Genomic DNA, 11,412 nt, shown 5'->3' on the forward strand with positions numbered 1-11,412 from the left:
TCATGTCAAATTATGGCAATAATTTTAGATGTGTCAAAAAACAGCTGTTATGTGATTTTGTGCTTACAATTTTTAGTTTTGAGCTCTGATTGGAAAGTTTTATTTATTAATTATTATTCTTTTTAAATATGGATAATATTAATATTAAAAAAACAAAAACGGAAGGTGAGTTTATGTTGCAAATATACACTTATAGTCATATACAAGGCTTATAGATACAGTAGATCAGAACGTTTATATTAACATAAGCCAATACCAATTTAATTTTATGTGTGCGAGTTTATAAAAATTGTGTAAAAATAAATTCTTTATGGTTTTTAACGTCTACAATAGCTTACAAATATCGTTTTTAAATATAGGAAAATAAACAACTTGGTGGTTGCCTACTTTTGTTTATATTCTTTAAGCCCCGTTCTCAGAACTGCGTCGTGTCGACAGCGACACTGATTGACACTTCAAACGACCAATGGGAGCTGTACTAAATTTAAAATTGACAGCTGTTTGAATTTTGTACAAATCTCATTGGTCCTCTTGACGTGTCGCTGGCGACAGTCGCTGTTCTGAGAACGGGGCTTTACATGAAAGAATTGAAAGTTATGAAAGTTCAAAACATAACCTATTTTTCTGAACGTGTTTTCGCGATTGTTTCGTCTGTTTAAGAAATGCTTAAAATTTCGTTTTGAATAGATTTAAAATACAAATTCTCAAAATGTTACGTCGTCAAGCTCGTTTACGTCGTGAATATTTGTATCGTAAAACAGTGGAAAGTCGACAAAAGGCTATACAAGATAATAAGAGTAGAGTAAAGAAGAGTTTGGATCAAAACACTTCCATACATGGTGATTTACAGAAGAAAGCTCTACATTATTCGAAAAAACTTGAATGGGAAGACGCCGGACCTGAGCAAGCAGTATTATTGGGTGGGGAAAGTGGAGGTGCAACAGCTAATTCACAAGATGATGAATATCGGTATGCCGGAGTTGAAGATCCAAAAATTGTTCTTACCACATCAAGAGATCCAAGTGCTCGGTTAAAAATGTTTGTTAAAGAACTAAGATTAATTTTTCCAAATGCACAAAGAATGAATCGTGGAAATTATGAAATGAAGCAGCTTATTAATGCATGCAGAGCCAACGATGTGACTGATTTTATTGTAGTGCATGAGCACAGAGGTGTACCAGATGGATTAGTTATTTGTCATTTACCATATGGTCCTACAGCTTATTTTAACATGTCTGATGTTGTAATGCGACATGATATTCCTGATATTGGCACCGTGTCAGAACAGTATCCCCATTTAGTATTCCATAACTTTAAGACAAAACTGGGAGAAAGAACAATGAGTATTTTAAAATATCTATTTCCAGTACCTAAAGAAGACTCGAAGAGAGTAATAACTTTTGCAAATCACGATGATTATATTAGTTTTAGACAACATACTTACAAGACCGTCGATAGACAGGTAGGTTTATAAATTATTCTGTGAGTTAAAGAAATTTCAAAATGGATTTTCATTTTCAGATCGAGTTGTCAGAAGTCGGTCCACGTTTTCAACTGAAGTTATATGAAATTAAACTAGGAACTCTAGATACTGCTGACTCTGCAGATACAGAATGGGCTTTAAGACCTTACATGAATACTGCAGTTAAAAGGCGGTTTTTGAGTGACGAGGATGGATGGAAACAAGATGACGAAATTACAACATAATTTGTTTATTATTTATTAATAATTTAAGTTTTATATTGAAAATTGATTGTAAAATTATCCAAATGAAATATATTAATTTCTTAAAAATATATTCTAATTTAGTTTTAATCATGTCCATCAACATTAAGAGCTGAACTTTTTAAAAAATAAAACATTTTATTTTCTGGTATATATTTTCAAAAATTCTACATTGTTCTGTTGTGCTTGCTAAGATTCTTCAGAGCATCACAAATTTACAGTTATTTTTTATATTGGGAAATGTAGTGGATGTTTTGGAAAAACATAAATGTTAAAATAGGTAACTTATAAAATTATGAATAATTTGGGAAAAACAGTGGCAAAACTAATAAATACAATAAATCTGGAATATAAAAAAATGTGCATTGATGTCTAAAAACTTATATTGGACACACATAGAAAAGTTCTAAAGGAATCAAAGCTCTTCATATATGAATAATGTTCAAATTATGGCATTCGTTTAAATGAAAATAGACATTCTTTTAACAAAATTTTGATCATTTACACGCCCTAAATAGCTATTGTTTAAGAATCAATTAGTCCTGAATAACTCACGTCTTTTGAATATGTTTTCAACAGGTTGTCAGTGATGTGCCTATAATGTAACAGCATTATTTGTAAGTTTAGCTTTGTTGCCTGAAGAAGCTGGTGTCTTTTTGAAAATGTATAGTGGAAAGGAAAATATACACGTGACCTAATTTTTCATAAGTAATTTTTCATAAGTTTGTTTTGGAAGCATCGCCTGAATCATACAATACAATGTACAACATACATTTCTTTCTAGATTTAGAAGTTACAGGGGTCTCGAGAAGCGGTAGAGTTAGAAAGAAATCATCTAAATTGATGGATTTTGAATCTCCAGATGAAATAGAAAGGAGTTATGGTAAGAGACAACAATCAGTACCAATGAAAAGGGATAACTTTGAAAATACTCCTACAAAAAAGTCCTCTAAGTTTGATGATGTATGTGAATTTGCTTTTTCAGTAACTTAACTACTAATTCGTAAAATATTTTTTAGTCCTTCATGAAAGACACAAGTCAGTATGACAATTTAATGAATCAAGAAGGTATGAGTGATTCTGAATATGGCAGTGAGTACGAACAACCAGCTACTAATACTACAGAATCTAGCGTTGATGAATCTGTTGAATCTGACAGTGATTACGATGATTCAGAAGAAGGATTTAAGAGATTAGATTCTTCCAAGAAGAAGCAGGTAGTTATTAAAGATGGAAAAATTATGAAGGGAGATAAACTGAGGGGTAAAGATAAAGGTACATTTCATAAACTGGTAAAACATATTAATACTAATTGACATTCTTAAAATATAGAAATTGGCAGCAATTTAAAGCTTTCACCAAAAAGTGGTTCAAGAACTCCAAAAAGAACAACAAAACCATTATCTGGTCCATTGGCTGCTTTTCAACCAGGCGTTACTAGTACTTATGAACCCACTAATATTTCACCACCAAGTCCAAGAAGCAAAGATACATATAAAGTTAATGGTATTAAGCCTATAGATGTTGCAGCTCATTTAAAATTACTTGGTGAAAGTCTTACAATCATTGGCGAACGACTTAAAGAACACGAGGTAAAGCAATTAAATAGATTTTAACAAATTTCTGAGTAATTTTTGTTACAAATATGTACTTGCATCAAAAATGTTTGAAGATTACTTTCCTAGTCTTTTGACATACAAAAAATTACACAGGATTGTTCATTATAGATAATATAAAAACATATACAGGGTGAGAACGAAACTGTAGTAGAAAATTTGATTACATTTTACGAAACTAATTTCGAATTGGTATATTGGTATTCAACTCAGCAAAATAAAACACTAAAACACTTTTGCTAGACAATACACCAAAACACTTTTGCTTTTACACTGGACGCGCGTTTCGCTAACTATGTTCTAACTGTTACGCTCAGTGGGCTCTGACTCGGTTGGCTAGATTTTGCCACGCCCACTCGGTGCCTGCTGAGCGAGTATATAAACGCTCAACTTGTAGATTGTACTTTAGTTTATAATCATCTGCTGATGATGCTAACATGGTTAGCGAAACGCGCGTCCAGTGTAGAAGTAAAAGTGTTTTGGTGTATTGTGGTGATTTAGTGTTTTATTTTGATGTGTAACACCAAAGGTTCCAACCCTCAACTGTAATATTCAACTCTCCAAAAAAATCCTATATGGGTATTTCGCCGCAAGAAAATTTACAAAATAAAATAGTTATTTTTTGTAAACACTTCTGCGTTAAACCCAAACGGACACTACATGTCAGAAGGTATGTTTACAGTTATACAAATTTGCCTAACAAAGAAAAAAATGCTTAACGTTTCGGAATGTTTATCTCTTTCCGTCGTCGGAAGCAAAAAAATATAAAGAATTTAAAATATTTAAATTCAACTATTCGAGAACACTTTACTTTTTTAAAACAGATACGTCTACAAGGAACCGTTGACGTTCTGTTTTTTTAGCGGTTTCTTGTAGACGTATCTGTTTTAAAAAGTAAATTGTTCTCGAATAGTTGAATTTAAATATTTTAAATAGCTTTTTTCATTATTCTTTGTATTTTTTTGCTTCCGACGACGGAAAGAGATAAACTTTCCGAAACGTTAAGCATTTTTTTCTTTGTTAGGCAAATTTGTATAATTGTAAACATAACTTCTGACAAGTAGTGTTCGTTTGGGTTTAAAGCTTGATTTTTATGCATCCGTTGTCCGACGATACGATGATACGATATTAATTTTATTGGTTGAATTTAAAGCCTTCGATTGGTTAACCGTTTCTAACCAATCAAAGTGTTTAAATTCAACCAATGGAGAGATGAATCCGCCACATAGATATAGGCATTTTTTATTGGTATTCAAATTATACTCCTTGAATGAAAAGTCAGATTTTTCATTGAAAAATAATGGAATCTTCCAATTTAACCATTACATAAGCAATAAAAATTAAAAGGCACCTTTTTTATTTTATTACAATTTACAATAGAGCTTAAAATTTTCTTTTAAACCTATATCACAAGTAGCTATTATTTTCTTCAAAATAATAGTAACAAATATTCTTCTACAGGCAGCTAGTGATATTTAATTGTTTTAATTTATTTTTAATGGAAAATATGGATATTATGAACTATGTTTTCAAGCTCAAATTCAAATTTATTTGATAAAAAGAATAAAAGCCAAATGCCTAGAGTACCTAAGTGGTAGATAGTTTTCCCGAATACATATAATAATATGAACAATATTTGCAATCTTGTTTTTTTATATATTGAAATTTTTAGGGACAAATTGCTGTATCTGGAAGTCTATCTGTTTTATTAGATTCTCTCCTTTGTGCTCTTGGGCCACTAATATGTTTAACACAACAGATACCAGAATTACAGGATAACTGCTGCAGTCCAGAAGAACTATTGAGTACTTTGGACAATGTGGCATTTATAATGCCAGGACTTTAAAATTAAAGTAAATACAGTATTATTCACTTATATTAATAAAAATAACCAAACTTCTGTTTGATCTAACGTTCTTGGTAAATAAAAAATGAAATAGTTGAAAAATGTGTATTTCCTGATTTTTACAAATAAAATGTTATATATGACCTTTAAGATTATAAAATGTAGATATGAACTATCGACTTCGCGTGTTGATGAATATTAGAAATCTCTCTAATACTAACAAATGCCTCCTTGTTTCTAAAACAAAGAAAATAGGACATAAGCGCTTGCTGAATTAAAAACGCTTTTTAGGTTTTATGCCGATTGGGTGATTAAAACAGTGTGCTTTACAGGGATCGTCATATTGGCATTCTCCATCTTTGGGTTTCCAGTGTTTACAACAGGGCCTTTTACAAGGTCCTGGTTGATATCTACTTACTTTTTTCTTTGGTTTTGGTGGACAAGGCTGTACCTCAGCACACCATACTCCACATGGATGACAGTCATTTGGAGGGGATAATTTCATTGTACATGGTTTAAATCCTGGAAAAGCAGTTTCATTTTAGAGATGTTTGTTGTGTCTTATACTAAGGGCTGGCAAAGGTTAGACTTGGGTAGAGATTTCCGTATGTAAGAAGAGTACAATGGCCTTTATAATGTGCTGAACAAAGAGAGAACAGTAAACACGTTGCCAAACGTACGAACTAAACCGTGAAACTGCGCATATTGCTAAGAGACATGGGAAGGGGATATAGCAGATTTGTCGCAGTCCACCGGTCGACCCAGTCACTACCTCTGTCAGTACATGGTCAGTACTTAAAGTTCTAGGGAAAGGTGTACATCATGCGTTCAGCTTCACGATTTAATTACGTCTCGCGATACTTTATTTGTTTATTTATTAACGAGTCATTGTAATTTTCCCTATAACATGAAAATTTTTAAGTGCAAGTCAGAAACACTTGCATTTTTGGTAAAACTAAGTGGAATTGAGTTGGTGTTCGACAGTGGTCGCGCTATTAGAACTCTTACATTTCTGCTATATTTTCTTCGCAGACAATATGTGAAAATCTTTATAAATAAAAAAGTTTACACGATTGCTGAAAATTGCTATGCACTAAAAGTAAATGGATGGGTTGTTTAAAATTTTTGAATGGATAAAAACAACCTCATCGAGTTTTTCTTATTTAAATATATTGTAAAAGATCCGATCTTCAAAATAAAAAAAAAGTTTCAATACCTATCTAAAATGGTTTTTAAGTTATGGCGTGTTATGTGTTAAAAATTTGAGTTTTTAAATTATCGCGATTACTGACGTTTTATCGTTATAAAAAAATGGACACCCTAACAATATCCTTATAATCCTATTTCAGATGCTCAGAAACATATCTAATGATTTTATCTAGTTATCTTTTCGAAAAAAAGTCGTTTAAAAATAAGCGGTTATTTTATTTTACCTGATAGGGAAAGGCGTACCGGCAACGCCGCAACAGCACACCGTCGCATTTATCTCACTCCGACTTAATAAGATCCCTATGCGATTTACTTCCACACATGTAAGTACCGACCCAAGAGTAACAGTTGCCAGCACGGTATGAATTAGTGTACTTACCTGTTGGACAACCCTTATCTTCTTCGACTGGTTTCTTTTTGTCTGGACAACAAGGGTTTTTGCCGTCGGTGGTTACACCTGTACATCGCTCAGTTCGTGGATCTGGACAGGCTCGAGAAGCGTTTCTACTCTCCGCGTGCCAGTCTATGTTATAATTGTTATAAAAATTCGCGTATCTTGTTCGTTCCGCCTCTTCTTCAGATATGTGTGGCTAAAACATATAAATAAATATCTAAAATGTTACGTCTTCAAAAAATTGTACCCCATCTTGAGCAGAAACCGGACATGGCAGTTGCAGGGGTTTTACAGGCTGGGGTACCGTTGGTGCCATTATTGGCGGTGGACAAACCATACAGCATGTAACACATGGTTCAGTAGTGGGCGGACACTCTACAGAACCTCCACTATAATTTTTGAATATAGTTATTATCAATGTATAAACTTCTGGTATTATCACTTACCCATTTTCATATTGGTCAAGCAAATTTTTTATTTGGGAGACTAAATCACCACAGGCCATTTTAAATCACAATGAATTTACTGAAGAATTGCGAACGAAATGTTTAACTGAAGATTTTACGACCACAAAAAAAATATGAAAACGTCACAATAAATTTTTATTTATCAAATTTTGTTTTGTTTAAAAATCAAATAGTTAAAAAAATAGCTATCTATGAAAAACAAGTTTGTTTTAGCAACCGTCACTTAAACAGCTTCTAAAATATTTCGGCAACAAAATTCAAAATTATAAGTGAAATTATTCAAGAAAAAACTCTAAAACATTTAAATAATTATGTCTTGTTGTCCTCCCGCTTGTTGTCCTCCCGCTTGTCCTCCCGCTTGTCCTCCCAAGCGCCCTCCGGCGTGCTGTGTCCCAACATGTTGTCCTCCAGTATGTTGTAGGCCTAGCTGCGCACCTTGCTGCGTTCCATGTGTGTACGTGCCTTGCTGCCTGCCCTGCCCTAGCCCTTGCCAAAGCCCTTGCCCCTGCCCTAGCCCCTGCCCTAGCCCTTGCCCTTGCCCTCCAAAGGTAAAATTTATATTTCTTTTACAAATCACAAAACTCATCAACTATTTTTATTATTTACAGTGCTGATGAAGGTGCAACAACCCAACTGAAAAGCGTGTAATAAAAATTGAGGACATTATGGCTTGTATAATAATTTTAATGTTTTCATAAAAAATAAGTATGTGAACTTTCTAAAGTAATAAAGACAATGTATGTTAAATATCCTTTTAAGGGTCTTATTTTTCCATATTTAATTAAATTGACGTATTTAGGCATGCCGTAAACGGGCCTGACATAAAATACAACGTAAAAAATTGCCTCTTTATAGGAGAAAGTCTGATATAAACCATTGTAGTTATTTCGGTTAAGTATAGCCATTTTTGTGAGTAAATTTCCGAAGATATCACACATCCCATATAATATATGGGGATAAAATTATTGATGAATACTTATATTATTTGTATTCATCTACTGTGCAGTCTCTGACCTTTTAAATTTACTTCCCTCTACGATTCTTTTAGGTATACTTTATGCTCACCACATGTTAAACTTATTTATTTTTAAAATACAGTTTTAGAATATTTTTGGTCGAATTTAAGACTGGAATAAGCTTTTGTCCACATTGTGTAGCAAGTAAAATACAAAATAAAATTAAATATCCAAATATTTATTTCATAACGTAAAACAACACAGCGCACAAAACATTTTCTTAAAAACAGTTACACAGTAGCACAGACAGTAGGTATATGGTTACATTTAACATGATGGGCAACCATTTCCGTTTCCATTGCCTTGTGGAGGGCAAGGACAACACGGTGTTACTACAGGAACATAAACACAGGCCTGGGGTACACAAGGTACTTCTATCGGCTCACAAGGACAAGGCGGTGGAGGAGGACACGGACAAACACTAACGGGGAGACAGCAGCTCGTTGGATAGCAAGGCTCGCAAATGCTGCCGAAATTGTTTTTGCTATTTCCATTGCATCCCGACATTTTTAGGGCTTTTTTACTAAAATTTTGAATAAGCAGATCCGAAAAAGTATACTTCAAATTTTGACAATGTTATTTTGTTTACTAGATACCACTAGATACTCTGCTAGATACCAGGTGATACATCTCGATTATTATGATCACATTTATTGTTATTGTATACAGGGTGCGATACCTTAAAAATTCAGGAATCTTAATTGCTTCATTTTGGCTATATGCTATAGATATACAGATTGTTTCAAATGTGCCATCTCTCGTACGGAAATTCCTCTCGTAAAAATAAGATTTATTTTTGATATTAACATATAGGTCCGATTCTGCTTTGTTTTGTGGCTATAAGGGGTCAGTCTTTATATTTTTTCGAGTTATTATAATATTTTTCCAATTGATTGTAGCGATTTGAATGAAATTTTAAGGGTAAAAGTTACTATAAGTGCAACATATTTTAATATTAAAAAAGTGTCGGCATGCGGCATATTCACCAGGGATATGCGTATGAGTTGTCACTGGCTTTTTTTTCTAAAAAACGAATATGTACGCCAATGACTTTTTCCTTTTGTTAGCAAAATTGCCTAAACTGAATAATTTCCTCCATACCCTCCATATACTCTCGATAGGTATATTATAAACTAGTTAATACTTTCAATCCAAATATAAATAGTAAAATAAATATATCCAGTTTAGTTTATTTCTTCGGCATTTGACAAAAATAATTTGAAATCAGATTTTGTTAAATATTTATATATTACAGTTACTTAATGTTACAAAAATACAAAACTTAGACGTCACAAACATTGGGAATAACTTCACAGATTAGTAAGCAGTTCATTAGCAACAGTTATTCTTAGCATTGTCGTGATTATTTCTAGAACTCCTCCCATTACCATTACAGTCGGAACGGTTGTTTCCATTCCCATTCACATTCTTAGCACAAGGATCACAACAAACACTGGGACAGGGACAAAAATTCACAAACATAGGCTGTCCAGGCAGTTGACTATAGATTATCTGTTCTGGCATACCCGGCAAACAGTATGGAACGTACTGAATAGGATAACAGATTGGAGGATCTTCTGAACCCATTTTAATTCACTAAAAATTTTGAAATTAAAACCAAACTGAAGTTAATTTTTAGATATTTAAATTATTTTGCAAATTGTGTTTCTATGGTTTCACATTTTCTTTTATCTTTCAAGTTACTAGATTGAAATTTTGACGTTTTTCATAGACAGTTATTAATCAAATTTTAATTTATCTTTTCCTCAAAATTTCCAGTTTTTTTAATTAGAAATGAACTGCCCACCACCTGCTTTTGCTCCTTGTGCCCCTGCATTGGCCAGACCTTGTTGGCAAATACCTTATCCCTGTCCTGCTCTTATGGGAGACATTAAATATGTCTTAAGGCCCTGCTGTCCCCCATGTGGAGGTGTTGAAATACCATTACCAAATTATAATCCACCAAAGGTAATGTTGAATTAAAGTATATTTTTTGTATTCTCAATAAAAAATATATTTTTATGTTGCAGTGTTAAGAAAAAAATGTTTATTATTTCATTTGAACAAAAACAACGGTACCATTAATTTTATAGAAATACACAAGGTTGTAAATAATTAACTGCCAGTTTAAACCAAAGAATATACCTAGCTAGGTTTAAACTAGTATTGGATTTAGTCAAGTTATCTTAGATATGAAATGGATATGAATTACTGTCAGTAACCATAGCAAGTATTAGAACTTTCAAAATTCTGTAAAAAAATAATTTGGCTAAATATTTCTAAATTTTTAGTGAAGAAACTCGTTTAAAAAACAGAAAACTACACAAAACTATCTAATTTAACTGAAGCCTATATTAATTTAAACAAAAATGGCGGATTGTTGTTGTCCTCTTACTGGGGTTGCCTGTGTACCATGTACTCCGCCACCTGCGGTGGCTTGTGCACCACTTGCCCAACCTTCTACCCCTGCGACGTTAATCTATATTCCCATGGTGGTACCCTGTCCATGCCCATGTCCTTGTTCTTGTCCGCCATCTCCCTGTTGCCCGAGCAGATGTTAATGTAAAAAAATAGTTTAAATCAAGTAAGGAGTAAATATTGTATGTACGATTTTACGTTTGTGAAACTACAATGTTGTTTATAATCTGTAATAAAAGCTGTTATTTAAAGTTTATGTTATTGTTTATTTGGTAATTCTACAGAGCAAATAAACATACATTTTTTTTTTGTAATGAACGGTTTAACTAATGTTTGTTAAACTTATTTTCATAATGTACCTATCTTTTAAATAAGGTTTAAATAAAAGAATGTTTAAATCTTTCTGGCTGGCTGTAAACAAAAATGTATTTTTACTGAAACAAATGCAAAATAAAACACTAGTTTACTACAATACATCAAAACACTGTATCACTGGTATATTTTTCTAAAAAAATCATATACTCCACTGACTTTTTTTTTTGCATGTGGTAATAGTGTAAGCAGTTTAATTCCAATTAAAAGTTGTCTCTTGATATTTTGTCGATTTGGCATGAGATAAAGGCAATTTTATTAATTTTCCTTGATACAAGTCTAATAGCAACCTTTAAAAAATTTGAATATCGTTAACTTGCGAAAGTTTTAAATAAGTAAGTACTCATTG

General features: G+C 32.7%; 3 protein-coding genes and 2 long non-coding RNA genes across 7 annotated transcripts; 4 read left to right on the plus strand and 1 right to left on the minus strand.

Annotated features, from left to right (window-relative positions):
• The first annotated feature begins 2 nt into the window (after positions 1 to 2).
• LOC115887445 (HMG box-containing protein 4) lies at positions 3 to 5,289 on the plus strand. The gene is made up of 5 exons (XM_030906876.1): positions 3 to 165; positions 2,510 to 2,688; positions 2,745 to 3,000; positions 3,058 to 3,317; positions 5,014 to 5,289. Exons 1-5 carry the CDS (start codon positions 129 to 131, stop codon positions 5,185 to 5,187), a joined length of 906 nt encoding a protein of 301 aa, XP_030762736.1. The 5' UTR covers positions 3 to 128; the 3' UTR covers positions 5,188 to 5,289.
• Positions 584 to 1,796, plus strand: LOC115887444 (U3 small nucleolar ribonucleoprotein protein IMP4). The gene is made up of 2 exons (XM_030906875.1): positions 584 to 1,462; positions 1,522 to 1,796. Exons 1-2 carry the CDS (start codon positions 710 to 712, stop codon positions 1,705 to 1,707), a joined length of 939 nt encoding a protein of 312 aa, XP_030762735.1. The 5' UTR covers positions 584 to 709; the 3' UTR covers positions 1,708 to 1,796.
• On the minus strand, positions 5,279 to 7,414 carry LOC115887446. Of its 3 annotated transcripts, none has more exons than XM_030906878.1 (5): positions 7,237 to 7,414; positions 7,038 to 7,179; positions 6,776 to 6,986; positions 5,602 to 5,709; positions 5,279 to 5,424 (listed from the first exon to the last, which is right to left on the minus strand). In XM_030906878.1, exons 1-5 carry the CDS (start codon positions 7,293 to 7,295, stop codon positions 5,360 to 5,362), a joined length of 585 nt encoding a protein of 194 aa, XP_030762738.1. In that variant the 5' UTR covers positions 7,296 to 7,414; the 3' UTR covers positions 5,279 to 5,359. The 3 variants fall into 3 exon arrangements, with proteins under 3 accessions (XP_030762738.1, XP_030762739.1, XP_030762737.1); XM_030906879.1 differs by having other exon boundaries at positions 5,606 to 5,709; positions 7,237 to 7,413; XM_030906877.1 differs by having other exon boundaries at positions 5,279 to 5,709.
• Positions 7,415 to 7,456: 42 nt separating this feature from the next.
• On the plus strand, positions 7,457 to 8,008 carry LOC115887447. The gene is made up of 2 exons (XR_004051081.1): positions 7,457 to 7,805; positions 7,866 to 8,008. It is a non-coding gene; the product is annotated as an uncharacterized LOC115887447 (long non-coding RNA).
• A 1,473-nt stretch (positions 8,009 to 9,481) lies between these two features.
• LOC115887449 lies at positions 9,482 to 10,947 on the plus strand. Its single transcript, XR_004051082.1, has 3 exons — positions 9,482 to 10,241; positions 10,304 to 10,503; positions 10,565 to 10,947. It is a non-coding gene; the product is annotated as an uncharacterized LOC115887449 (long non-coding RNA).
• Positions 10,948 to 11,412: the final 465 nt, after the last annotated feature.

This window comes from Sitophilus oryzae, unplaced genomic scaffold (genome assembly GCF_002938485.1).
Source record: "Sitophilus oryzae breed Bouriz unplaced genomic scaffold, Soryzae_2.0 scaffold_575_pilon_pilon, whole genome shotgun sequence".
Classification (NCBI taxonomy): Eukaryota; Metazoa; Arthropoda; class Insecta; order Coleoptera; family Curculionidae; genus Sitophilus; species Sitophilus oryzae.

Excerpts from the sequence above, each read along its gene's own strand:
- LOC115887446 (XM_030906877.1), bottom strand. The coding sequence starts at position 7,295 with ATGGCCTGTGGTGATTTAGTCTCCCAAATAAAAAATTTGCTTGACCAA. Across the intron at positions 6,987-7,037 it reads CGGTTTCTGCTCAAGATGGG|CCACACATATCTGAAGAAGA; the intron begins GTACAATTTTTT and ends TATATGTTTTAG. Across the intron at positions 5,710-6,775 it reads AGATAAGGGTTGTCCAACAG|GATTTAAACCATGTACAATG; the intron begins GTAAGTACACTA and ends CTGCTTTTCCAG.
- LOC115887445 (XM_030906876.1), top strand. The coding sequence starts at position 129 with ATGGATAATATTAATATTAAAAAAACAAAAACGGAAG. Across the intron at positions 3,001-3,057 it reads ACTGAGGGGTAAAGATAAAG|AAATTGGCAGCAATTTAAAG; the intron begins GTACATTTCATA and ends CTTAAAATATAG. Across the intron at positions 3,318-5,013 it reads AACGACTTAAAGAACACGAG|GGACAAATTGCTGTATCTGG; the intron begins GTAAAGCAATTA and ends TGAAATTTTTAG.
- LOC115887444 (XM_030906875.1), top strand. The coding sequence starts at position 710 with ATGTTACGTCGTCAAGCTCGTTTACGTCGTGAATATTTGTATCGTAAA. Across the intron at positions 1,463-1,521 it reads ACAAGACCGTCGATAGACAG|ATCGAGTTGTCAGAAGTCGG; the intron begins GTAGGTTTATAA and ends TTTCATTTTCAG.